Source organism: Rhinatrema bivittatum, chromosome 5, assembly GCF_901001135.1.
Source record: "Rhinatrema bivittatum chromosome 5, aRhiBiv1.1, whole genome shotgun sequence".
Taxonomy (NCBI): Eukaryota; Metazoa; Chordata; class Amphibia; order Gymnophiona; family Rhinatrematidae; genus Rhinatrema; species Rhinatrema bivittatum.
In genome coordinates, this window is record NC_042619.1 from 260369389 (window position 1) to 260396499 (window position 27111).

Genomic DNA, 27111 nt, shown 5'->3' on the forward strand with positions numbered 1-27111 from the left:
TGACGAGGCTCCAGTTTTTACATTTGCAAGACTTATGGGTTGTTCTTTTGTAGATTATTGACTTTGTGTGGCATTCCTTTGGCTCTCATTGGAAAACCTTCCACTTCTATGACTGAGTTTTTCTGAGGGATATGCAGGTATCCTTTACACACACACACACAGACACAACTCCAAATTGCATTAAGTCCAGGGCTCCTGTATACACACTCTCTCTTTCTCTCTTTGCATATACATAAAACAGTGAAGAAACATTTCCTCACATGTAGTTATTGAATAGCACAAAGCTAAAGTCTCCTTTATTCCCACACATTTGCAGTTTGCATCTGGCTGAGAACTGAATTATTCAATTCCTCTTCAATCCTTTCTCTCTCCTCTGGTCAACGAGGCAGAAGGGTACAGACAGGGCAGTCATGCAAGGTCCAAACCTAGAAGGTGAGCCCATACAGGGTCGAATTGAGGATAAGGGTAAAGGGTAATTGGAATGAGGTAGGGGGTGGCATGATGAGGTACTGCCAGGGGAGGGGGTGGAGGGATACAGGGCTCTCTTAATCATTCCCTGCCCCTGGGAAACTGTATTCAGGACCAGAACCTACTAACCCATGGTGTATGTGCCTGGCAAGCAGGCAGAGAGAGTATAAATTCTGCTCAATAACCCAAATTTTGCTGTTGAGCAGGGCTCAAGATCATTGCATCATCTTCCAATCAGCTGAGTCACTGACAAGGGGGCCTCTTTGAAACAAAGACAGTCCTTCCCTACAAGGCCTTTTTTCCTATCACTGAAGAGGGCAGAACTAGTAAAGCAGGGATTTCCAAACTTTTAGCCAATGTGACTCCATTTTAGAACTTGAAAATTCACATGACCCCTAGAGGACAACGAAAACACATCATCCCAGCAGATCCTTTCTCACCTCCCAACCATTTTTATAACCCACAATTGATCCTCTCTCATCCCTTCCCTCTCACACTTTCGCCCCTCTCCTCTCTCTCATCTTCCAGCCTCACCTAATCCCCCTCCAACTCTTCTCTCATATCCCTCTCAATTGGTTCCCCTCCAGCCCCTGGCTCCTCTCTTACATACCCTCTCACCCAATCCCTTTCCAGCCGATCCAACCCTCAAATCGCTCCTGCATCTGATCCCTCCCTTCAAACAGCCCCATTTCTAAACACCCCCCCCCCCCCCTTGGTCAGGGTCACCAGCAACATTTTCCTTTTGACCCTGGGCCAAAAGTGGATGACAACTGCTAAGAAGAGAGGGCAGGGGCAATATTTTTCTTCTCTCGTGTTGGTTCAGCAGTGGGTAAGGAGCGAGGAGCAGTGGCAAATTGGCAGTCTCCCTGTGTGCACTCGGCCCAGCCTTTCCTTCCCTCAGGGCAGGTCCCAAACCCCACTGTGACCTGCAAGTGGCAGCAACTTGAGGAATGTGAGCCAGTGGGGGGCCTGTGAGCCAGTGCAAGACCCTGCAGTGGGTCCTGATCTCTCCTCCTGCAGGGCTTCCTATTACTGCAGAAACTCCACGCAAGGGCAGGGCCAGCACCGGGCCCGCGAGTGGGTGCTGGTGCCTGAAGAGTTCTGTCCTTTGAGGCACTTGGGACCTCTGCTAAAGGTTTTGTGACCCCCCCTTTAGGGTCCCGGCCCACAGCTTGGGCAACCCTGCAGTACAGTCTGTGTGTGGCAGATGGAAGAGGGTCATTAAAATGAAGAGCTGAGAATAGGATGATTTATACGTTGTAAGCAAACAAGCAGAAGAAAAGGCCATTTGGACAAAATAATTTGCTTTTTTAAAAAAAAAGTATAATTCAAAATTTCCAAAGATGAACAGAGCACGTTTTAACTATGGCTTTAATTGCAAGTACAGTAATAGGAGAGATCTGAAGGTAAATTTTACATGAATAAAAACATCATAGTTATTACAATATATTTACAACCTAGCACATTCCATAGAAACTTTCTCATTAATGACATATATATATATATATATATATATATATATGTGCACCAATATAAATACATGTTTTTTTACATATTGAGCGCTATTTACATTGTGTATATTTCATATAATACAGTATATTAACATGAATACTACACATGCCCTGCTTGTCTTCAGCATCCATTGACGACAGAGCTTCCAGCTATACAACCTGATCGGGTTTCTCTACAGACAGATATCTCGGCGGCCCACACTCCCCTCCCCCACCACCTTGCAGCTGAGAGGTTGGGATTTGGGGGTATTTGATTGAAGCTCCATTCCCACCCTCCCCCCCCACTTCCCTTATCCTTCCGTCAAATCTCTTTGCAGATTTGAAAGGAAATCCGCCTGGTGCAATCTTCAGTAAATATTCTGGCAACATCATCCTTAACTCGTTTTGCACCATACAACTGAAGAAAGGAAAGCAGTGACGGGTGGATACATTTAACGTTAGTCCAATGTTTATGGCTATCATCTAAACTAAAGCTTGTTTGCTGACCTCTAAGAGATTTGAAATCACAGTTTTGAACATAAATATCATTCTAAGGTACATCAAAGTCTCTTGATGAGCCTACCTGAGTTATTATATGCCAATGTGCCAATAACCAGCAAACCATGCTCTCAGACATCCCCAATCGGGTCATCATACTGGGTCATGTATAAGGCCAGACTTTTCTCTCTCTCTCTGCAGTGGAACTGAAGGCGTTCTTCTTGCCATAGATTTAAACCAGGAAAAATGCAGCTGAGCCCTGGGGGATCTTTCAAGCGTGTTCTGGGAATCTGGTTCTTCTGGAGTCTCACATACAAGAAACAGACTCTCAGGTGCAGGATATGCTGGACAAGCGCCACAGTAGGCAGGGGCTGGCATTGCAGGGGAGCCTGGAGGATATATGCACCGAGCTCCCAGTTTATTAAATTCCACTAGAAGAATTGGGGAGAGTTAGGGGGGGGTGGGGTGGGTGGGAGGGTTAACACCACGAGGAGTTACCTCAGAAATGCCCTGCCCACAAACATGGCTGTGTTTCCATTCTGAACATGAATTTTTATTTGGATGGCCAGGCCTTCCCCTGCTTTATGGAAGTAGCTTATACAGAGTCCTTTAAAGAACAGCAGGGAAAGAAGGGGGCATTTTGCAAAGTGGCAGGGGGAACAGGATCTGTGGTGAAGTGACAGGAGGAGGTGGCATTCTCGGGCTGCAAGGCTTCAAAAGTGCCGACACGTACATTCTGAAAAATTCTAAAGCTTGAGGTAGTAGGTTCTTGTAAGGATCCACAGACAGAGGAAATAGGTGGAACATAGGGAATTTTCTCACTTGACCATGGCTGGCAGAAGGGAGAGGTCATGCTTCACACCTAAAAATGTGCCAACGGGGTCTGCCGTTCTCATTCAGCACAGAAACTGTCCATTGCTTGCTGGAAGGCACCCAAGCATGCTGTGTACTCTACGGGCCTCCTACTCCATGCTCACTGCCAGTAATAGCTGGGTGCATTTAGAGTTTCTGTGACTCGAAAGGCTGGACCCCCTTTGAAGTGACCCACTGTTTTTTTTCTGACCTGTTAATGTAGAAATAAAGCTCAACAAATAAATTATGTCATAACTGCAGCTAATTGGTTGAGCCTTATTTCTGTGCATCCAAGTGGACTAACACAGCAAGCGCAGTACTCTCACTGGTGAACGACAGGGCCAGATCTGAGTTTCAGGACAAAGCAGAGGCACGAAATGTGTGCAGAATGCCAGTGAGTCAGGGTGTTTCTCTGATTGTGTAAGGGCACATTTGCTGCCCAAGGATTTAATTTTCTGAAACATTAGGAAGAAAAAAAAAATGAATCTACAGACAAAAACACAAAAAAAAAACCCTTATAAAAAGTGCAGTTGGACTTTTGTGGGAAACTGCTAAATTTAAGAATTGGCCAAAAGTCCCACCACCCTTTAAATACAAGCTTTTACTGGCATAAGTTGTCACGTGTATTTCTCCAGAAGTCAAAAGGGGAGGAGGCGGATTAAATCCTTGCACAAAAGATGGGCTATTTCATGGCCCTCTGCCCGTGTTGCTATTTGTATTTTATTTCTACATAAAGACCAGACACATGAAAAGGAGCGAGAGGTAAGAAGAAGAGAAGGGCAGGTCTCGTATCAGGCTGCCTGCAGGTGTCCACCTGCCTCCGCCACTGCCAAGTCTCTGTGTCTGACGCTGGGCCGCTCACTGTATACCCAGTGATATAGGAACAGCATTCCTGGCATTGTTAACCTGCCCTTCTGCCCTCCTTGCTCTACAGGTTTCCATGAGCTGAGCCGGGATGCCACACAAAGCTGGCTTTCTGCTCGTCTCTGAAGTTTACGAACCTTGTCAGGAGTTGGAAGGCACCACTCAAATATTATTCCGGACATGAAAGCCTTTCACTCGGGTGGGCTTCAGATGTGAAGCTGTGCAGTGCATGAAGCCCAGAAAAGTGATGCAGTCTTTTGAAAAGAGGAGGGGGGGACGGGGGGACGACTGGTTTTCATGCAGACTTTAGAAGCCCCCCTTCTATGCCTTGTTAAAAAAAATAAAAATAAAAAAACCAATAATAATAATAATAATCAGGATTACTCCTCAGACTCTTTTGGACTCAGATCCAAGCTCAGGGTCTGAGTCATGAGCTGAGGATGGGGTCCTTCTCGGTCTTTTGATTGAAACAAAGATCCTGTACAATATGGGGGGACCCTTCTTTCCCCCTTAGGGACACAAAACCAATTGGACCCTAGCCAAAACAGGAGGATTAAACCTCCTGTAAAAAAAACAATTTAAAAAAAAAGCTATTGGGTGTTCTCTTTTTTTTGTCACCTCTGTACTTTAAAACACACAATATGAAATAATCATTTTAAAATACACAATCAAGGTTTAACACTAGTGAAACATATGAAGATGGTGGCGCGGGGTGTCAGAGAAAGAAGAGGCAGACACACCTCCAATTCCCCCAAAATAGACTTCCAGAGATTGAGGGCAGGCTGCAGGTGTCTGTTAGCATAGATAGGAGCCAGTATCAGATATGAGTCCGGGGACCATCGTTACGTGTCTTCTGGAAAAGACTAGAAAGAAAAAGAAATGCAGTTTATAGAAAAAAAGACAGCCTACAGCAAGAAAATAATTCTGTGAGCATCCATTGGCTAAGAGTCCCTGCAGAAACATTCTGTATATTTGGCACTGCTCGTTTTACCAGGATTTGTTTCTTCTCCCATTCAGTTCCTGTCTGGTGAAGCCAGCCTAGGACGCTCAGAATGTGTTCTTCTGTGCACTGATGTCCTCAGGCGAGGGCTTGACATCAACAGACAGGGCCAATCATCGCCTATCCAGGACAGCTCAGGAAACACCACAACCTCAGCTTCCCCTTCCACTGCCTCCCTGCATTAACTGGGTCTAAACAGTAAAACCCCAAGCCAAAAATCACAGACATGCAGCACACAGAATCAGCAGTCTGAAAGGCTCTGTTTTGAAAGTAATTTTTATTACTAGATGGATGGTTTAAATTAGTTGGGGTTTTTTGGGGGGGGGTTTACAGTCTCTGCTCCCTATAGCTTCAAGTTACTGTCCTCTTCTTTAAACACATTATCTGATAGTTTCTAGGTAGGAAGCATTGATCTGTTCCTGCAAGCCTTTATAAAGAAAAACAGAATTGAAAGTGCCAGCTGTACCCCCACCCTCCAGACCCCCCCCATGCTTAGTTAATTTGCAGAGTTTACAAGTTCTGACTTGTGGGCAGCCTGAACAGAATGAGCATGGGGGTATGTTTGAGAGCTGGGATGCACATTCCAGACTTATTCTCTGCAACCTACAGGCACAGCAAATTATTTGACTTGGGCCCTGCTGTTACCTACTTCGCTTGCGGCCAATCCACCTCCAGCACAAAATTGACAGATGCTCCCATATCCTGCAATTAGTAACTTGGTAACTCCACGTGGCATTACAGAGACTCATCTCCAAGGCAATAGCCTGGATACTTGTACACTGTGTTGTGATTACTGCTAAGCAGGTAATCTAAGCAGCAAAGGTATTCAAGCCAACAGTTCTCGGGAGAGAAAATTGGGACAGGAAAGAGAGAAGAAGCTGAGATCTATTTTTTTTTTTTTAATATCCCCCATACGCACATTGAAGTGTTGTTACAATCAGGGTTTCCAACATGGTCCAGGCCAGAAAGTACAGCTGAGCTAGGCTTTGGGTTTACCTGGAACTTTTTGTGAAAACATTTCCAGCATGGTTTAATGGGGAATCCTCTATTCAAAAGCAGGAGCTGCTGGTATTAAAGCAGAATGGGAAGCACCTACTCCATGCAAAGCAGCCTGAGGCCTGGCTCTCTCTCTCTGGTCTTAGAGCCATAATGATAAGCTCTCCCTGTATCTGTGTACAGCGGGTGGAAAGGGGGAGAGGAGGAGCAGTGCTGGATTTAGGGACAAGCTACCTATGTTGCAATTTAGGGTCTCTAAATGCTGAAAATACTAAATTTCAAGATTTACGGGGTTTTTCTGGTAATGCTACTGGGCTTCTTAAACTTGATATAGCTTAGGTCCTCAGCATGCCTTACTCGGGCCCTGGGATGGAAGGGTCCTATGAAGAAAGGAAATACAGTGCTTTGTCTCATGGTTGTCGCCTGCCACTTTTGAAATGGTTTCCCTCTGCCTTTGTACTGTAGCGCACTGAATGGCTCATAATATACTGCGGCTCTGAATCTGAAGAAAACAGAAGTGGTTGTCTGGCAGAGGCTAAATAATGTTACCATGCCCTCTTCCTTTCTTTTTGCGAAACTGCAGACTCCCGTGGCAATGCATGCCAGAAGTCTAGGGCTTATCTTTGATAAGATCCTCCAGATGAGTGGCCAAATTAAGGATGTAGTTAAATTTGAATATCTATTACTACAACCTTTGAAATGTTTGCTTGGTCACTGAATTTCAGCCTGTGGTGCCTGAGTCTAGACTATTGCAATGCATCATTAATTGGGTTGGCACATCTGCCCTGAGGGCTCTCCAGGTTCTTCAGAATTCAGGGCTTGTCATTACCACTCCTCTTTTAAAGGATTTACATTGGTAACCCATTGAGAAGCAGGTACAGTTTAAAATGGTGCTATTTATCCATAAACAGCTGAGCGTTGACCCATTTCCATGATGAACCGGACATTACATACTTATAATCCTACTTGTCCCATGAGATCCTCTCACAGAGGGCTCCTAGATGTTCCCTGGGCTCGCTCTGCATGCCTGGCTGAGTCCCGTGAGAGGGCTTTCTCGGTTGCCAAACAGATTCTCTGAAACTCTTTGCTGGAAGCTTTGTGTTTCACTACTTGTACAAAACCCTTTAAGAAAATGTTCAGAACTTATCTCTTTCAGCAGGCATTTACTGAGCGAGAATAATCATTTGAGGCTGTGTAATGGTATGCTGACCAGGAAGCTGGAGTGCATTTCTGTTTTGTCTGTGTCTTTTGTTTTGATTTGGTTTCTGTTTTATGATGAATGCTTTATCTTTTTCGGTATGCTGCCTAAAGCTGTGGTGACAGGCAGCCTATAAAGGTTTTAAATAAATAAATATAGGGACCTTGATTTTCAGATTTGATCTTATTTTTTCTGGGAATTTCAATGCTAGAGCAGAAAAACAATCAGTAGAAAAAATGACTTTTCCGCTGATTTGTTTCCAGTGTGTTATAATAGTCATTTTTCCAATGGGGTTTTTTGTTGTTATGACATAAATTCTCAGGAAAAATGAAATAAAAACTGAAAAGGAAGTTACCTAGCAATATAGCAGCCTGGCAGTCTCTGGGCTCAAACATTTGTTGTGAAGGTGGAGCTAAGTTAGGAGGGGGAGATCAGCTGCCAGAGGCTTTTCCCAGCTGGAAAGTGCTAAACTCAGGCTGCTGCCAGCCTGGAACCTAAAAAAACAGAGGAGGTAGGCCAAGGCCTCTCCTGTGCCTGAGCCAGGGGAGTTGCCAAGTTACCCGGTTCCAGGAGGGAGATTTTTGATCAGTCCTGGTTTTGAACTTACATCCCAGTATTTCTAGTCCCTGAGTCAACTAAAGGGTGTGTTATCTTTTGGTTTTGTAAATGAAACAAAAGAAAAGTGAGCACAATTTAATTTATTTCATCTAATAGTGCAGTCACTCTTGTGCCCTCATTGAGAAACTTAAAAACATATCTATACTGTATGCATTTCTATCTATGTATCTATCGATCTATCTCACACCTTCCCCTCCCCCACTCCATTTTGGAATGCTGCACCGTGAGGGAAGGAGCGACCAGGGATTATTTCTGCCCCCTTTGGACCCTGCACCTATGGGCTAAGATATAGAAAGAGGGCTGGGGGGGGGGGGGGGCGATGGTGGCAAGACCAGGGGACTTTGTTATTAACTTTGTCAGCAGATTTAGTTGGAGGAGAGGTATGGAGTGGGGGGGGGGGGGGGAGCCAGAGCTGACAGCCAGTTTTTAATGTACTCTGCCAATAGCACACACTAAAACATTTTAATGTGCACTATTGGAAAACAGTGCATACTAAAAAAAAAAAAAAGGCGGGGGAAACAGAAATAAAAGTAAATGAAATGAAAAGAATAGCAAAAAAAACCCAAAAACCCAAACCTCTTCACACCCCTATTTGGTACAGAAGGAGATCATGGCCTGGACCTAGAAAATAAAAAGGAACAGAGTGCTCCCATCCCAGCCTCATAAAGCGGAACAGAAACTCCCTCCCCCACCTCCAAGCACCGAAGTGGGTTGGATTGTATTTGTATTATATGATCAGGCATTACTTCCTCAATCCACAAATAGTGCATCAAGGAGCAGTAACCAATGGCAGGGCAGCTTGAACAATACACGATGACATCACAGTGTGAGCTATGAGGTCATTGTCATTCTAAGGAAGGCAGGGGGGGCAGGAGCTATCATTTGCCTTCCCTCTCACCACTGGCTGGATTTCAATGACTAATTGTTTTGTAACTATTTCTACTATTTTTTTTACAGCCTTTCCTGCCCTTCTCCACCATGAAAATGTTTCTGGGGGCACCCATGGGAGATACGTTAATAAATAGTGAAACAAATTAACACCAGAAGGAAAATGCCTAAAGGTTTTTTTCTTTAACACTTCCCAGATGCTGAGAGCACATGACCTTCAATTCAATCCAAGGGACCATAGGCATGCATCACAATCTAGGAGGGCGCAGGGTGTTAGTGTATAATTATTATCTGCTAAAACCAATCAACAGAGCACAGAAGATTCTAATATAATAGAATGTGTTTTCTTTCTTGCATGCATCAGACCAAATACCACATGAAGGCATAGCATTTAAAAGGGGGCATACAATGCTCACTTTCACTGTCTTTCGCCTGTCTCTCCACTTCATTCGTGATGTGTAGGAGGGACTTCTATTTCTTTCCAGGTGAGAAAGCTTCTCGGCGCATGTAAGAAGAGAAAAAATGAACAATAAGCACAATACACATGGTCATTTGTATTTTATACATACGCTATACATACAAATCAACGAAAAGGTTAACAGACTTGGAAAACATCCAGCAGAATGTATTTTACTTTAGAAAGTTTAAACTTTTTTTATGCTTCTCTGACTGCTTCAAGGAAGCTAGCTACTGGTTCGCTAGATGTCTCTCGTCCACTGAAGCAGAAGCTTTAGAAATATCCTTTTTCTTAGCTCTATTGCCGCTTCTTTGTCTTATTCCTAGGTTCCTTTGCTTTTTTGGCCTAATATATATATTTTTTTTTATTTTGCATGGTTTTTTACAACCTTGTATTGTGACCACACACCCCTGAGCCTGCTCTCCCAGCTATGGTGCTATGCTACTGCTTTATGGATCAGCGCCATGCAAGCCTGGGAGTTCTGAGGATCAGTACAGCAGCACCCTTAATTTATTTAGATTCATAAAAGCTCCAGAGGTTTTGTTAGAAAATTGTAAAAACTCTAAATAATCATGTATTCCCTTGAACAAAGGGGGATCCAACTGATATTGTATGTTGCTTTTAACAAAAAAAAAAAAAAAAATAGCTATTAACCCTCCCCCCACTAACAGCTTGTTTTGTGTGCGTGATGGAGGGAAGGTTGCTGATATATAAAACATGAATACTTTATCTTACCTCCTACAGTCTGATGATGGGTCTATAAATTATTTTGGGGCTGACAAAAAAAAACAACCCTAAAATGTTGTATCTAATACACATAGGACTCTTTAGCCACTCAACCTGAATGAGAAGTTGATGTACCGATATGTCACAATATATTGGACAGTATACCAGCTTAGTCAAAGTTGTCCTATGCTGTGCTATATCATAATATATCCCATTGCATTGCATTAGATGACACAAACTCTGGAATTGGTGCCATAGGTGGGTGCCCTGACTAGAGTTCTGTTTTCATGTATGGTAAAAAAAATAATAATAATAAAAAGTAAAGTTTGTTGAAAAATAATGTTGACATAGTTGTCTGTAAAATAAGGTCCATTTCGGCTCTTGCTGAGAGCTCTTCTCAGTAGAGAGCCACTCCTGGCCACAAGCCGTCCGGTAATCAGCTCTGTTTAAAATATGCCTCATTTGTTCCCAGAGCTGTCTGATGGGGGTCAGACACACTGCACTTCTTATTCTGTGGAGAAAGGGGCAGAGCAGAGGCTGCAACTCCTGCCCTGCAGAAGGAGTGGCGCTGAGGTAAGTTCTCATAGGAAGCTTCCCTCCAACCCATTCTGGGTGGCAAGAAAACGGGCATGGGAGGAAGAAAGGAAAAATAATGGATAAAAAAGTATATTTGATAGGCATGAAATGTATTAAGAAATACTATGTTATCAACTATCATCTCCCTTCTACCCTCAAAACCTGCTGGAAAATGCTAGGTTTGTCATGAATGCAATCTAATGTGCCCTGGCTATTTCTAGGGCTAAGATTTAGTGCTAGTTCACCCAGTTCATTCCAGGAGGTTATTATAAATTCAAAATTTCATCTGCATTCTGCCAGGTACTTGTGACATGGATTGACTGCTGTTGGAGTGGAGACAGGATACTGGGGGCTTGATGGACCCTTATGTTCTTATGAATTAGATGCACAAAAATTCGGTAATGCAGCCAGCTCCTGGGTGCATGCTGGGCAAATATTCTAGCCTTGAGAATTTGAATGGGGTTATTTCTTTCCTAGAACACAAATCCCCTTTATCCCCAGAAAAGATGCTTGTCCTGTCTCCTGCTACACTTTTAGTCCAGGTTTTAAAATGACTGGCGGGGGCGGGGAGAGCAGGAGCTCATTAGCAAGGGATCATCCTGACTTTGTATCTCTTACCAAATGCTGCAAATCATTCCCGGTACAATATCTTTCCTCCCCCTTCCCCTTCTTTTGATACATTTTATAGTTATTATTAGTACTGTGTGTATTGTAAAGCAGGTGTTTGCTTTCCCATGGGTGAGAAACCTTTTCATCATTAGCAGGAACGGCAGCCTGAAGATCTTACAGTGCAGGAAGTTCGAGAAACGGTATAACTGCGCGGTTAGTGTAATTGGTAATTAATTACTATATATAAGTGATGCCTTGCGCAGTGAATGCTTTTCATACATTAAAAGTTTCGGTAATGTTTTGTAAACTACAGTTTTCCCAATAAAGCACGAGTCAGTTAAAGCGTAATCTGCGAAGGATGCGATTATGATATTTAAAAAACCATTATTAGTGGGAGTCTTTGATACGAATAAGCTATCCGCTATTGCTAGCCCGACCTTTTTCCTGCTTCCTTTCCCACCAACAGGCGGTGCTATTAGATTGACCCAGGGCTATAACAGCATTTTGCTGATAAAATGTTATTTCTGCAAAAGGCGTACCTGAAAACAAAACTGTTTTCTCTTCATTTGATGACTGAAGTACTCAGTCGGAAGGTTGCTGCTGCCAGACCGAGCAGAAAAGCAGCAGAGCACCCTCTGAAACTAACGTGATCGGTAGGGTCGGCTCTTGTCTGTGAGTGAGAGACCCGGGCTAATGTGGTTTTAATTAGCTGTTGCTATACTGGCTAATATAATTTGGATCAGATGCACGTTCCAGGCTCCCCTTACAGGGATCATTCCCTTGGAAATCCCTGCTGTTTCACTTGGTTGGCATGATGAGGTCCTGTTCCATTCTTCAGCTACGGTTACAACTTTTGGTAAACACGTGCAATAAAAACACAGTAAACATACGATGTGCGAACACCTGTTTAGAATTAACTGGGCGACAAATTACAAAAAAAAAAAATCACCTCCTGTGACTTGTCAACCTTGCATCTATCGAATTACTTATGGAAAATGTTACACGTTAGAGCTCTTAATCACCGAGACCTGTGGTAATGTAGGCATTAATTCCTGCCCCCATAATGTCACCTGCCTATTCGGCAATAATATTTACAGCCCTTGGCAGTTCAAGGACAGCACTTTGTTTTCCTACAGTGCTTTAAAGAAAACCTTTTCTCCTCCCTGTGCCTGCTGGATGTGTTATATCCGCTGAACGGACTGTGCTAGTCTCTGCTATTTCTGACTCTTACGTGGGGTGCTGGATTTCCAACGTCTTTAAATAAACAAGCTGGCCCCTGTGATTGTTGACATTTCGGGTACACAGTGGACATCACGCATTTCTTTTCATGGCTCTGTTTGGGGTTTTTGGCCTTACCTATATCGCATTCCCATTGACTATAAGTGGCCCTATTCTATTGGGCACACGGAAGAAGCCCCAGCAGTGAATACAGCTTTCCTGTAACTTGTTCTGGATATTGCGCGTCTATATTACAAGCTAAGTTTCAGCGTCTTACATTTCTGCTTCCTTTTCGCGATGGGCGTGCCCATTGCTGTGCCTTAGGCTGGTCTCTTCGGTCCTAACGCTGGAGCGGCTGCTGCCGCCGCTGAGGCTGCCGTTGACCTCCTCCTGCCCGGTCACTTGCTTGGTCTCTTCGGAGCTTTTCTGGGCACTGAAGGCGCAGGGGCACTGCTTGAGGTCCTTAGAGACCGCGTGCAGCTTGCGATCTGCGTTCCGGGGGCAGCAGAGGAGTTTCTTGAAGGCCTTCCTGAAGTCTGGGCTCCTGCAGTAAATGATGGGGTTGAAGGCAGAGTTGACATAACCCAACCAGTTCAGAAAGAGGAAGACCTGACCTGGAATTAGAGTCCTGTTGAATACTTTGATGATATTGGCAACAAAAAAGGGTAACCAGCAGAGGGTAAACGTGCCCATGATAATTCCCAAAGTCTTTAGGGCTTTGTGCTCCTTAATGGCTAAAAGTCTTGATGGCCTTCTTTTAAAGCTTCGTCTGCCCTTCGAAGGAGTTACCTGAGGGGCCTCATTGAATCTCACCTTATCCTTCTCTATTAAGTTGATTTGCCTGGTGGCCACTATAAAGACCTTGGCATAAACAAATATCATAATGACCAGCGGAACATAGAAAGAGATGGTGGAGGAAATGATGGCGTAAGACATATTTGTAACAAAATCACAGCATTTAGGGTTGTCATAGCATTTCATGGACTCTTCGTTGGCAGTGTCCCTCCACCAGTGGTTCATGATGGGCAGAAAAGAGATCAGAGCAGAGATGGCCCACACGAAACAGACCACCAGCCTGGCTCTGGTCTTAGTGACCAGCATTTCATACTTCAGGGCCGAGGTTATGGCTATGTACCTGTCCACCGCAATCACGCACAAGGTCTCGATGCTGGCCGTCACGCACAGGACGTCCACCGAAGTCCACAGCTCGCACACAGTGGTGTCGTAAAGCCAGTCGCCGCTTACCAAGATGGTGGCGCCCGGAGGAACCACCAACAGCCCCATGATCAAGTCGGCGCAAGCCAGAGAGGTGATAAACACATTGGTCATAGTCTGTAAACGCGGAGTCTTGGCTATGGCGACGATGACTAGTAAGTTTCCAACGACTATAACTAGGATAATGAGAGTCAAAATAGCTCCAATTACCCATTTCTGGGAGAGGTTGGCATCCTCGCGGCACTCACTGGCATTGGCTGTGAAGTCCCCCAAAGTGGCGTTGTCGGAGAGGCAGGGCGCCATCCTGGCGCAGGTGTGCTGGCCTGGAAGGCTTTAGGTGCGGCGCTGGGTTTGCGCCGCTTTGAGCCTCCGGGCTGGTGGTCTGGGAGCAGCGCCCCGAGCCTGTGCCATCTCGGGGGGAGAGAGAAGTGAAGAAGCAGGAGCCGCAGCAGCAGCAGCAGCCCGAGCTGACTTCACTTTGTCTCGGATGGCAGGGAGGAGTTTGGCGGCGGGCGGTTCTTAAAGTAGCAGTGCTCCCTCCGCTCGGGTGCAGCCCAAGGAGGAAAGACCTCCTCCCAAAAGAAAGCCCACGTTTCTGTGAACTTTATTTTTTTTTTACACACCAATAACAGGATTCGTTCTTGCCTCTCTTTGGGTTTTCTCGGTTTTTCTTCCCTTTATCTCTTGCTCTGCCTTGTACACATCTCTGTCTCTCGGAACTTTTCTCTTTCTTGAAAAGATGTGTATACAGCCGAGCCCAAGTTCAAAGCGTCTCATTCGTCTTCATTTCCCTTTCTATTTCCCTTTCTCTCTCTCTCTCCCCTTCTCTTTACTATCACATTCTTCTTGCCTTGGGCAATTTTCTCCTCATCCTGCGCTTCTTTTGCATCCTTCGGGGGATCCCGACCTCCGTCAATAATAGTTTGTCTCCGTTCTGTTCTTCCTATAGCAGGCGTGATTGGGTGTTTAAAATATGCCACCATCCCTGGTCATGGGGTCCAGCTTTATTTCATGTATTTTCTTTCACATCAGCTATGGGCATTTTAATTAAAATACCTAATCCAAGTGATTATCTCTTATTTTAGGGACACCCCGCCCCCAACAAAAATAACACTGAATGTATTTCTTTTACAGTACTGATAAGATCGCCAAAAGAAAAAAATGAACAGACAGCAGCGGCCTCTCCTGCTACTCCTTTTATTTATGAAAAACCAAAAATTGCAAGGAAAGATGCACGTCTGTGCCGTGATCCTATCTTTTACAGACCTGCAAACAGAAGCTTGGGTGTTTTATTTTGGAATGGTTCAGTCATATCCTTAGAGGATGTGTCTTCGTACCTATCCACATACAGTATCAGAGGTTTCTGATCGCCTTGGTGAAAGAGCAGGTAAACGTAGCGCTCTAACTCCTGACCTGGTCGTCGGGCATGGACGGTGTGAATTGGATGTATCCGGTAACAGGAAAGTTGCATAATATACTTAAACGCCTTACAACAAGTCTTTCCTTTCATTCAGTTTGCAACAAAATGCTCAGCTTGGTCCCCTTCAAAATCATCGAAAGATTGCACGCTTTCCTTAGGGCATTTTGGATTTCCGGATAAATGCACAGAAAAAAAATTGGATGAAACAGGCAAAAGACTGACTCAAAGAATATTAAATTCTCCCAGAAAGACTCAAATAATTTGAAGAATACAGGGTAGCAATTTCAGTTTTAATAATACTTTTTAAAAAGTTGCTGATTGGGTGACAGAGAAAAATGAAGTTTGACCTAAAACAAGGAGAAGCCCCCCAGGCCCGAGTACCTGGGCAGTCGGAGCTGAAGTGGAGAGGGCGTGGGCTTTCCCTGCCAGGGGGATGAGGGGAAGGGTTAAGGGTGTGGTTTGCAGGTGGAGACTGGTCAGCTAGTGGATATGAAAGGGGGTGAAAGAGGTGATTTTTCCCTTTCCTGCTGGCCAGGGTGCAAGGCAAGCGCCAGGGCTCCCCCCCCCCCCCCCATGTGTTAACCCGGATAATCCAGTCCCCCCTCCCCTCCTTAGGGACTCCACATTCGTCTTCCTTTGAAGACCCCCTTATTGTCCCCCTGTTCTCCTCCTCCCCCTCCGGAGAGCACTTAGTATTCCGCTGCTGAGCCGTTCAGAGGTGCAAACAACGGCAAAGCATCTGCCCCCTGTCCCTCCGTCGCACAGCCGAACCCCGAGCCATCCGTGCTGCTGCTGCTCGACTCTCTGACCCCCCTCCCCCTGACCCCACCGCTTCACATGGGTGCTCCCGAGCTTGGACAGGGGCACGTGTGGCTGCCGGCACGCACCCAGCCCTGTAACTATGCCTTCAGGCCTCCCTTGCAATCTGCCTTCACGCCAGGTCAGTGCAGCGTCTCTCACTCCTGCTTTCTCAAGCTCAACTTCAGCTCCCAGCTCTGCCGCAGGAGCTGTAAGTTTTAATTTACAGCCCCTTCCTCTGCCATGCACGTGGCTTCCTCTGATGTTCCCAGCACTGTGGAAGGGAGAGCCCAGCCCATCTTACTACAGAAGCTGCAGTCAGCTCCACCCCGCAGACCCAGCTTCCCCTGGGTCCTAGGGTCACTCCTTCTGTCAGGGGGAGCTGTAGGAAGGAGGGATACAGTCCTACAGAGCCAGTATGGGAGCACAAGCCCCTTATCAGCATCCTTTAGTGGCCCCAGCTGTTCCTCGAACTGGGGAGGGGAGCAGGGGGCAGGGTGTAATATCACCCTAACATGGTCCTACGGAGCAGGATTTCATAGGCCCCCTATACCTCATGCCCTCCTGGTAGCCCTGGTAACTTGGTGGAGCAATGAGGGAGGGGGGCAAGGGACAAGCGGGGTCACGTGGTAGCACCACCTGTAGCAGCATGTGGGAGATAGTGGGAATGAGGGCCTTCAACACCTGTTCTCCCACCCATGGGGGCCCTAGCATCACTCAGCAAGCCACCTTGGCTTGACGATCAGGAGTGGGTAGCCATCCTGTCCCACATTCAAGGTACGGCCACTGCAAAAGGGAGCTGCTCTCCGTGAAGGTCAAGTGGGGGTGGGGGATACACAGTGGAGTGAGGAGGGCCTACTCTTGTTCCCCCCCCCCCCTCAGCAGATCCCAATCCCAGCACAGGACAGGTGCTGCAAACCCAGCAGAGAAGAGGCGGAAGGAAGTGCATCTCCTGAGCTGGCTCAGAAGGAAGCGCCAGGTCAGAGCAGCACATTGGCTTCTGGTGAATGAGATGGTGAGTGCGGCAGGGGACTGGAAGAGGACCACAGCTCAGCAGAGGCGTAAAAAAAGTAGGGAAGGACAGAAAAAAGGGTTCACAGAAGGGAAAAAAGGCAGATAGCAGAGCAAAGCCATGGGTGGTGTGGGATATAGGGATTAGCAACGGAGGGGAGACATTGGGGTTGGACAGCCCCCAACGAGTCCTCTTCAAGGTCATCCAGCTCACTGGGATCAGATGGGGAAGACCTCCATGTCGCTTTGTATTTAGATAAATCACTAAAATGTGCTTCCATTAAATCAATTCTTAAAAACAATTGCAGAGACCCCCAATGACTTTGCAAGTTACAGACCCATTTCCACACTGCCTTTCCTATCAAACATCAGTGACAAAGCTGTTTACAACCATCTTTCAAACTATCTTGAAGAACATCAGATACTCTATCGTAACCAGTTTAATTTCAGAAAAAAAACACAGCACTGAATCTTTATTATTTTCATTGAGGGACGTAATTACGCTGGAGTGGATTTGACACTGGCCAAAGTTAACGACTTATTTTAATTGATCTGCCTTCAGCATTTGACACTGTAGATCGTAAATTACTCATTACCAGGCTCAATGAAATTGGGATCAGTGGAACTGTATCACAATGGTTCACTTTGTTTCTCACCGACAAGTCCTTTCAAGTAAACATTCAAAATATTTACTCCACAGTTAAGCATTTCAATACTGGAATACCTGAAGGGGCAGCATTATCTGGAATTCTTTTTAATATTTAGTAACTCCCGCTATGTGAATTACTGTCCGGTCTCAGTTTAAATTACCAGAATCTATGCAGATGATGTTCAATTCTTCATTTCCACTGTTCCTTTGCACACACATCAGGTCTACTTAACATTTACTTCTCTGCCACTCAAAAATTATTAATGCACATGAAATTAGTTCTTAATGTTAACAAAATTGAAATGATCTATCTAACTAGGAAAACAGTCATGGATCCGCTTCCTAAAATTAATCTGGGCTCTACCAAATTGCCATCACTATGGCAGCACCTGACTTAGGAGTAATTATAGATTCCAACTTAGCAATGGCAAAACAAATTAACTCTATCATTTAATCTGGCTATTATGCATTATATATCCTTGAAAGACTAAATCCTCTATTAGAATTTGAGGATTTCCATACTATTCTGCAGACACTTATTTTTTCAAAAATAGATTCCTGTAACTCTTTACTTTTAGGCTCACCTACCTGTTCATTTAGACCTTTCCAGTCATTCCAAAATGCTGCAGCACACGTCCTCATGGGCAGTAATCGGTTTGACCATATCAGCAATCCCCCCCCCCCCCCCCCATATTGAATACTCTTCACTGGCTATCTGTTCAGTATTGAAGACAATATAAGGTGCTTTCTTTGATACATAAAATTATCAAACTGGATTGGTGACAGCATTACACCTCTATGTTCCCCAAAGAATGCCCAGGCCATCTAATAAAGATCTGCGCAATGTTCCTACTGTAATTTCTGCCCATTTGGGTGAGGTTCATGAGAGAGCCGTCTCCATTGCTGGAGCAATACTATAGAATGAACTACCAGAAATATTGACTCTGTGTCATGATCCTACAGTCTTCAAATGAGAATTAAAGACATGGTTATTTCAATGTGCCTTTAATCTTAAATGAGCGGCTCCATTGTGCGGCTTCGCTCTTACAATGCATACGTGATTGCTTGCTTTTGTCTGAAAGTCATATCTGAGTGAGAATAGTGCATTTTTGAATCATTATGTTTGTGACATATATAGTTTTATGCAACTTTATTCTATATTGTTTGTTTTTTTATCTTAATTTTCCTCCTTATGTACGTTTTATATTTTATTATGCCTATGCTCATTATGATATCCTTGCCTTTGTTATTTAATATGTTATGAATGTTATCTTTTGTAAACCACCCTGATCTACCTGAAAGGATGGTATATAAATGCTTGTAAATAAATACATAATAAGGGGCTGCCACGAGCACAGTGGGTGGGGGTGGCTCAGTCATGGTGAGAAGTTCAGAAAGAGGATGGAGGACAATGAGCAGCTCTCCTGGAGGAGGAAGGACATTAGCTTGTGGATGAGGGAGAGAGAAAAGCAGGGGAAGAGTCACGAGGGACCTTTTGTGGCCATAGCCCAGGAGGAAGCAGCAGGCCCAAGTGACACCTGTTACAAGTACAACCGTGTGACATGACCACTCCAAGAGTCCTGCACGTTCAAACACTTGTGCTCCACGTGTGGATCAGGATACCCTGCACTCAGATGCACAAGGAAGGCAATTATACATAGTAACATAGTAATGACAGCAGAAAAAAGACCAAAATGGTCCATCTAATCTGCCCAGCAAGCTTCCCAAGGTAGTAACTGCTGCTCTGTGCAGGTTACCCCCATGTTTCTCTTAAGAGTAGTAACTGCCGCTCCGTGCAGGGTTACCCCCATGTTTCTCTTAAGAGTAGTAACTGCCGCTCCGAGCAGGGTTACCCCCATGTTTCTCTTAAGAGTAGTAACTGCCGCTCTGTGCAGGTCATCCCCATGTTTCTCTTAAGAGTAGTAACTGCCGCTCCGTGCAGGGTTACCCCCATGTTTCTCTTAAGGGTAGTAACTGCCGCTCCATGCAGGTTGAGGTTACCCCCATGTTTCTCTTAAGAGTAGTAACTGCCGCTCCGTGCAGGGTTACCCCCATGTTTCTCTTAAGGGTAGTAACTGCCACTCCATGCAGGTTGAGGTTACCCCCATGTTTCTCTTAAGGGTAGTAACTGCCGCTCCGTGCAAGTTACCCCCATGTTTCTCTTAAGGGTAGTAACTGCCGCTCCATGCAGGTTACCCCCATGTTTCTCTTAAGGGTAGTAACTGCCGCTCTGTGCCGGTTTAGCTTTTTTATTTATTCCCATCCTCTAGCCTTTTAGGGATCCACAGTGTTTATCTCATGCCCCTTTGAAATCCTTCACAATTTTAGTCTTCACCACTTCCTCCGGAAGGGCATCCCAGGCATCCACCATCCTCTCAGTGAAGAAATATTTCCTGACATTGGTTCTAAAGTCTTCCTCTCTGGAGTTTCAAATCATGACCCCTGGTTCTTTTGACAAACCCTAGTTCAATTGACAAGCCAGCCCAGCAATCTAAGACAGAGAGTCCTTTCCAGCATAGCCCACGTGCCAGTCAGCCTGTGCCGCATGACCCCCATGGCTGGCAGCTTATAAAAAGAACCACGGATGTGGAAGTTTTTTTCCAAGGGTTTCGAGTCTTGGTTTGTGATTCCGTACAGGGGCTCTTCCCGCAGCACATCTTCTTGCAATGCGCCATCGGTGGTGATTGCGCCTCGAAGAGGTGGCGCGGAGCAAGATAAATGCAGAGCTACAGATTGCCGGCCCATTCTCTGACCCTCTGTGTACGAAGCTGATTGTTTCCCCATTGCCCACAGTACCCGAGAAGGAGCCAGGCAAGTTTAGGCTCATTCATAACCTGCCGTATCTAGAAGGGGAATTTGTTAATGACTTCTTGCCCTGCCAGCTATGCTCAGTCACCTACGCTTCCCTTTGACAGCGCAGTGAACCTGGTTAGGTCCTGCGGCAGGGGTGCGCTCATGGTGAAGGCAGACATTGAGTCGGTCTTCCTGCTATATTACCTGTTCACCCTGACAGTTTCCATCTCCTAGGCTTGAAGTTTCCGGGAGAGCATTTATGTGGATCAGTGCATCCCCCATGGGCTGCTCAATCTCAGGCACATACTTTGAGACTTCCGGTACCTTTGTGCATTGGGTGACAGCGCAGCTGGCAGGGAATGACAGTATTGGACATTGCCCTGATGACTTCTTTGAGGGCCCAGCCTCATTGGAGGGGTGCGAAAAGCTGCTGTGCTCCTTCCGGGCAGTCACAGAGGTCTTTGGTATTCCTTTGACAAAGGGTAAATTGGAGGACCCTGCCATGGCACTAACATTTTTAGGGCTAGAATTAGACTCGGTTCGGATGGTATCTCGCCTACCCAGCAACAAACTGGGGGAGTTACTTGCCTGGTCCAGACAGTGGGGGCAGCCAGAAAGGTGACCCTAGGGCAGGTACAATCCCCGACTGGCCATCTGAATTTTGCATGCAAAATGCATTCGAGAGGATCTGCAGATTTGGGGGGGGGTCCTTTGTAAAGGATTACAATGTGGTTTCCATCTGGCAGGTGGCGATGGTATCCAGCAGGGATTTGGAGGTGTTCTTGGATGCCTCACCAGAGAAGGTTTTGGTGGCTAGTGACAGGAGGGCATGGTGTGCAGCACCCTGGCCCACAAGCTGGTTTGAAGCAGGTGTGACTAAGAACATCGCCTTCTTGGAATTAATCCTGATCATAGTAGCCCTTGCCATATGGGGCCCCGAGACTGGCTAACCAGAAGATAATGTTCTGGTGTGGCAACCTGGGCGTGGTGGATGTGGTCAACAAGCAGGCACCTGAGTGCAGACTGATTACCTGATTGCTCAGGCAGTTTGTGCTTCATTGTTTAAATCTGAACCTGCAGGGGAAAAGAAACTGTATAGTTGATACGCTTTCTTCCTTTAGGTGGTCTCTTTTAAGGCAGCTGGCTCCAGGAGCAGACATGCAGGGCACACCAGTGCTGGAGGACATTTGGCCCTTTGGGGATGATTACTCCTGGGAGAATTGTGCGCAAAAAAATTTAAAATTCTGCAGAATTCTGCAAACTTTATATTGGTCAAAATAACACAATTTACATGACAGTTTTTAAGTAATTACATTTTAAATTAATACAGAAAAAGGTTATTACTTAGAGGTGCAGAACTTTAAATATTTTGAGCAGAATTTCCCTAGAAATTCACTGTAAGAGTGTCCCACTCGCTCTCCCTACTCCCCTGGCCACTTTACCCTCTCAGGCCCCAACTCCTCCACCTGCCAGTGTCTCCCCCCTCCATCTCTAGGCTCAACCCCTTCCACTCTATCGCCAGTCCCAGAGTTTGACCCCGTTCTCAGTACTGCCCCACTCACTCTTCCCTTCCTCTCTCACACACATACTCCCTCTCTCTAGTACACATACACACACCCTCATACAGGCTCCCTCACTCTCTCGCACACACATCCCCTCATACAGGACCCTCTCTCTTGTATACACACCCACACAAGCTCCCTTTCTCTTTCACACATACATCCTCACACAGGCTACCTATGTCTCTCTCTCACACATCCCTTCACACAGGCTCTGTCTAACACATATACAATCCCTTCACACAGGCTAGCAGCCTCACATAAACACAATTCCTTTTTCATACACACAAGCTCCCAATCTCTCACACACATACACACTCCTTCACAATCTCCTCATATAGGCTCCCTCTCTCTCTCTCTGAAATCCACACTCTGGCATCCCGTTCTCACCTGCCATGCTCTCTCACACCCTCCCCTCCCCCACACCCCTCCCCTCATATAGGCTCCCTCTCTTTGAAACCCACACTCAAGCATCCCCCTTACCTCCCATGCTCTCACCCTCCCCTCCCCCCACATCCCCTCCCCTCTCTTACACCTATTCTCTCTCACCGGGGCCTTTATCTTCGCCGTGAGCGGAGCACACTCCGTTTGCGGCACACGGGGGCCTTCCATTTTCGCCACAAACAGTGCGCCAGGGCCTTCTTCTTTGCCGTGAACAGAGCGCATCCCGCAGCACAAGCGGGCCTTCGTCTTCACGTGCTCCATTTGCGGCATGCTGAGATCTCCTTTGCTGTTTTCTGCGCAGGGGGAGAATTCTGCGCAAAGTCTGCGTTCCACAGTAGCGCATAATTCCCCCAGGACTAGATGATGCAACATGGGACCTACTGCATAGAGCGGTATCCTCAGCGACATGGAAGGCATACAAGCGAGGATTCAACATCATTTACGGTTTCCTAAGGGTGCGGGGATGGGAAATGGGACAGGTGCCAGGGAAAGCACTGGTGGATTATGTCATGCAGGCTAGGAGGCGGGGTTTGGCCGAAGGAAAAAGTTGCCATATAGGTGGCTGGTTTAGCCTTTTTCACTAAAATCTTGGGCTGGGGTGACCCTTACAGGAGTTTTGTCATCAAGAGACTATTTAAGGGATCAGCAGGCACCTAATCACACGTGAAATACTGCGCCAGCTTTGGGGGGAGGCACCAGTAAGATGCCAGTCTGCATTTGAAGTGATGCTCTCCACCTGGCCTTCTTCCTAGCATCCTTTGAAGCTTTGTATCGGTGAACTGGTGGCGTCTTCAACGATTGACAGCGGTGGCACCAGTTTGCTGGCAGGCAATGTGGTCTTAATGGATGGAAAGGTGCAGTTAAGGGTGCACAAGTCCAAGTCTGAACAAAGGGGTGAGCAGTCTGAGGGCATGCCAGGCGTTGGCAGGCCTTGAGGATGGTTCCTCCCCCCCCCCCCCCCCCCCGGCCAGGTTCCGGTTTACAGCAGTTTTCAGGAAGATGTTGGTGGCGCCGTCACTAGACCCAAGCATTTTTGGGATGCCCTCCTTCTGGATAGGAGTAGCATTGGAGGCTGCTCGCCGAGCTCTAGTTTCTTTGTGTCTATCCTTTCAGTTGATTATAAATGAACATTGAAGTGAAACCTTCTTTTTAAAGTTAATATTCAATATCGTGATCCCCACAACCAGTGTAAAAAAAGTTTCATATTTTACCGAGCAAATGTCTTTGTGTCCCGTAATTAACATTCCCGTCAGGGCTTTTGTTCCTGACCTCACCAAAATCTTAACAACGGATTTCTTTTTTATAAGGATCTGAGACAAAGGATCGCGCCTAATGAGAGACAAATATTTTGTACATGACAAGAGTGCAAATCAGACACCATTTTATTGCCATTTATACCAAATACTCATTGTGATTCCAGGAAAACACCTCTTAAAAAACCAAGATTAACTTTATTAATGTCTTTGCTTTAGTTTTTATTTTTGTCATTCAATTATTGTAACTTTTAGGCAAGCACACACAATACAGAATCAAAAAAATGAGTAATTCCTATTATTTATTCTAATGTTTTACTAATCTCGTCTATTGAGTGAAGGTCTACCCATAAAAAGTTACATGTAGAGATTCGCTAATGGTAGAAGGAATACAATTAAATTAACACTATTTCCTAGCCCAGACCTTTCTGGTTGCTGGTGGTAGTGACGTTCTTTTTATACTACTTGTTGTTATTATTACCAGGGCTTAATTTGTAGACAAAAAGGAAGTGGAACTGTGGGGGAGGAGTGAGATGGGTGGAGGCAGGGTCAGGTATGGACCTGCACGAAGGGGTGGGACCAGGAGCAGGCGTGAGCTCTCTCATACACACACATACCCCCGAATCAAAGCCATGTGGCTGCCCCTGTCTCAGAGTAAGCAACTCCAAAATTATCTGATCTCCTCTGCTACCCCCAAGGGCTGAGGGGGGGAGGAGCGGCCATAAATAATCCATGCAACTACTGGCTCTTCTATTTCTTTAGGAGAGCCAGAATTGATGTACACTGCTGGCAGAATGCTGTTCTGGGCTGTTCTGCCAGAAGTTAAATCTTCGATAATGGACACACAAAGGGGTTGAATTAACACAAGGTTGCGAGCTGCAGTGCCATTCATCAAGGCCAGGGCTGAAGCCTTGGCAATTGGCACTACAGCTTATAAGTTTCAGACCTGTGCTAATTCAGACCCCCCCTGTTTTTTTTGAGTCTGTTCTTCGCTCTGCAGTGTCTGCTTCAGTAGCATCCCTTCTGTTCCCTGCAATAGGGCAGAGATGAATGGGAGCAAGAGGGGAAGGTCTGGATTAGGGAGCAGGCTGGTTGTTCTCTTCCCTGTGTACCCCAGGCTTTCCGCCTCCCCTTCTCTTCCTTGCAGAGTGGCTGGAGAGTAACACCCCTGCTGCTCTGCCTCTTAAGCCTTAAAAGAAGTGCTGGAACTGCCTTCCAGGCCGTCCCACCACAAATTAAGCCCTGATTATTACTACACTGTCAGCTCTGCTAATTACAGTAAATAGACACTTTGTATGTTCTATGAAACCTTAGGCTGCCTCCCCCTTTCAGCGTCTGTCAATTAATCGTGACGTGGAGGCGATAGATCTCCACCCGAGATTTGTTTGCATTAAGATTTTATAAAACTGAAATCTGTATTTGTCCCAAAGCATTAACTGCTGATGTTGATTATTATTAACAATAGCCATTATTATCTTTTTAAAAAATCTATTCATTAAATAATTAAGACTTGTTCCTATTAATATACATGACACTTGAATCCAAAATGGGCTGCGTTAGAAATTGGGTTTTTAACAATTATTAGACCGAACTATATCTTCCCCTTTTTTTCTTACCAAAACAATTCCTGCAAGTTCGTTGAAATATTAAGGCGGAGAATAGGCCGGGATGTCACTGCAGTTTCATAGCAGGAATGCAGGTGGGGTGGGAGGGATGAGGGCACCCATCAGTTTTTTCCTACAGTGTGACGTTATTTTGCAAGTTTCAGAATACGTTGTAGTTGACATCACCACTGATGTAGTTTAATATGAACGTCTCGACATGGATTTTTTTTTTAAAGATATCAGAATAAATACAATTCACTGTACTGTGGCTGAAAGTGTTAGCCTTAGATGCCACCACTTAAAAGTAGGCTAGAGCCTGGAAATAGACACTTCAGAGATGTCTCAGGGAAGGCGGCCCCATGGTATCACTCATTGCCTGATTAATAGCACATATTCACGCTCTGGCTATAAGCCAGCCTTAGGAAATCGACTTAGAGTTTTTCCTCTTGCTGCTTCTAACGAGCCAGAGCTAAAAGTTTTTTCCAATCTGTAAATTCTGTGCACAAAAATACATTAGATTATTGGTGACCTTTTTTAAGTGATGCACTGTTAACGCATGGAGACCCGGCATTTACATTTTTGTTTCCTTAGGCCCCACTGAAGAATGAGTCTATGCTATTCATTGTAGCATATTTTCTGAAACCTTCAGCTGGAAGAGTAATAAAACTATTAGCTGTACTGGGAGCTTATTGCATCAGTGGACTTGGATCACTAAACCCCCACCAATGCAAGCAGTGGAAGAAGAGAACGTGCACTGTCTGAAATGGGACATCCTGCAACCTCTAACTTGACATGCACACTTTCATATCATAGCCAGATCTTGCAACTTAGTCCTGAATTGCCAAGCAATTTGAGTATAGTTTGCTGGAAAAAAACCCCCGTTACGTTTATTCTGAAGAAACAATAGAGGTTTCACTAGCTCAGCTCAGTCTGGATAAGCTAAAAATAAAACAAACAGAATGTTAGAAATTATTAGTAAAGTAATGGAGCAGCTCTGGTGGCCTCATCTCAAAAAGAGATTTAATGGAACTAAAAAAGGCAGCGAGAAGGGCAAGAAAAATGATTAAAAAAAAAAAAAGATAGAATGACTTCCTTATGAAAAAAGGTTCTGTTAGGATTTGTGATTTAGTGGGCCCTTGGCCCGAGGTGAGAGTTGGTACCACCCACTGGGCCTCACCGTCGGGAGGCGAGGTCTGTAGCAACAGCTGACACAGCCCAGGAAGTATAGAGAAAGCAAGAGACTGGGGTGTGGGTACAGATGCCAGAGTAGGAACTCCCAGTGGTGAAGTGCTGAACAGGCCCCGAGGAGCGGGGAATGCAAGGCAAGGTGGAAGGAGTGCCGAGGGAACAACTCCAAGGGGCGGAGCCACGAGGGGAGTCAGCACGGGAGGAATGACGTAGGCTTACCCGGGAAGCCCCAGGGGTCTCTGGCAATGCACGGAGCACTACCCCGAGGAGCGGGGGAAGTGCGAGCACAGTCTCTGACATTGAAGCAGAACGCCACCCCGAGGAGCGGGGAGCGTAGCGCAGTCACTGAAGTACACAGGGCGCTGCTCCGAGGAGAGGAGAAGCGTGGCCCAGTCACTGAAGTACTCAAGGTGCTGCCCCGAGGAGTGCGGCACAGTCACTGAGGAACACAGAACGCTGCCCCGAGGAGCAGGGAAGCAAGGCATAGTCACTGAAGTAAGAGGCAATGGCCCGCAGAGCGAGGTACACTAACGCTAAGTCTCCACGAAGCAGACTAGTTCCAGAAGTGGCTCCGAGAAGTGGGGAAGCTGGCAAGCAAGCATCCGAGGCACAGGGCCCTCTGAGGAGCGGATAGCCAGAGACAGGAATGAGCCCCCGAGGAGCGGGTACTCGCAGAATGTTTCACGCCAGGAAGTGCAGGATACAGAAACCACGGTCCG

General features: G+C 45.9%; 1 protein-coding gene and 1 long non-coding RNA gene across 3 annotated transcripts in view; one reads left to right on the forward strand and one right to left on the reverse strand.

The window, feature by feature from the left end:
• Positions 1-1822: 1822 nt before the first annotated feature.
• Positions 1823-14163, reverse strand: ADRB3 (adrenoceptor beta 3). The gene is made up of 3 exons (XM_029603902.1): positions 12736-14163; positions 9289-9366; positions 1823-5035 (listed from the first exon to the last, which is right to left on the reverse strand). Exons 1-2 carry the CDS (start codon positions 13974-13976, stop codon positions 9318-9320), a joined length of 1290 nt encoding a protein of 429 aa, XP_029459762.1. The 5' UTR covers positions 13977-14163; the 3' UTR covers positions 1823-5035; positions 9289-9317.
• The window catches only part of LOC115092701, an 82971-nt gene continuing 66387 nt past the window's right edge, over positions 10528-27111 (forward strand). Inside the window, exon 1 of one of the 2 annotated variants that reach the window (XR_003857056.1) lies at positions 10528-10628. This is a non-coding gene — a long non-coding RNA (uncharacterized LOC115092701). The remainder of the gene's footprint in view (positions 10629-27111) is intronic. The other variant, XR_003857055.1, reaches the window with a different exon arrangement.

Bases quoted from the DNA above. Each gene is read 5' to 3' on its own strand.
- ADRB3 (XM_029603902.1), bottom strand. From the start codon at position 13,976: ATGGCGCCCTGCCTCTCCGACAACGCCACTTTGGGGGACTTCACAGCC. The intron at 9,367-12,735 runs GTAAGACGCTGA...TGCGCCGAGAAG, and splicing joins CGCGAAAAGGAAGCAGAAAT to CTTTCTCACCTGGAAAGAAA.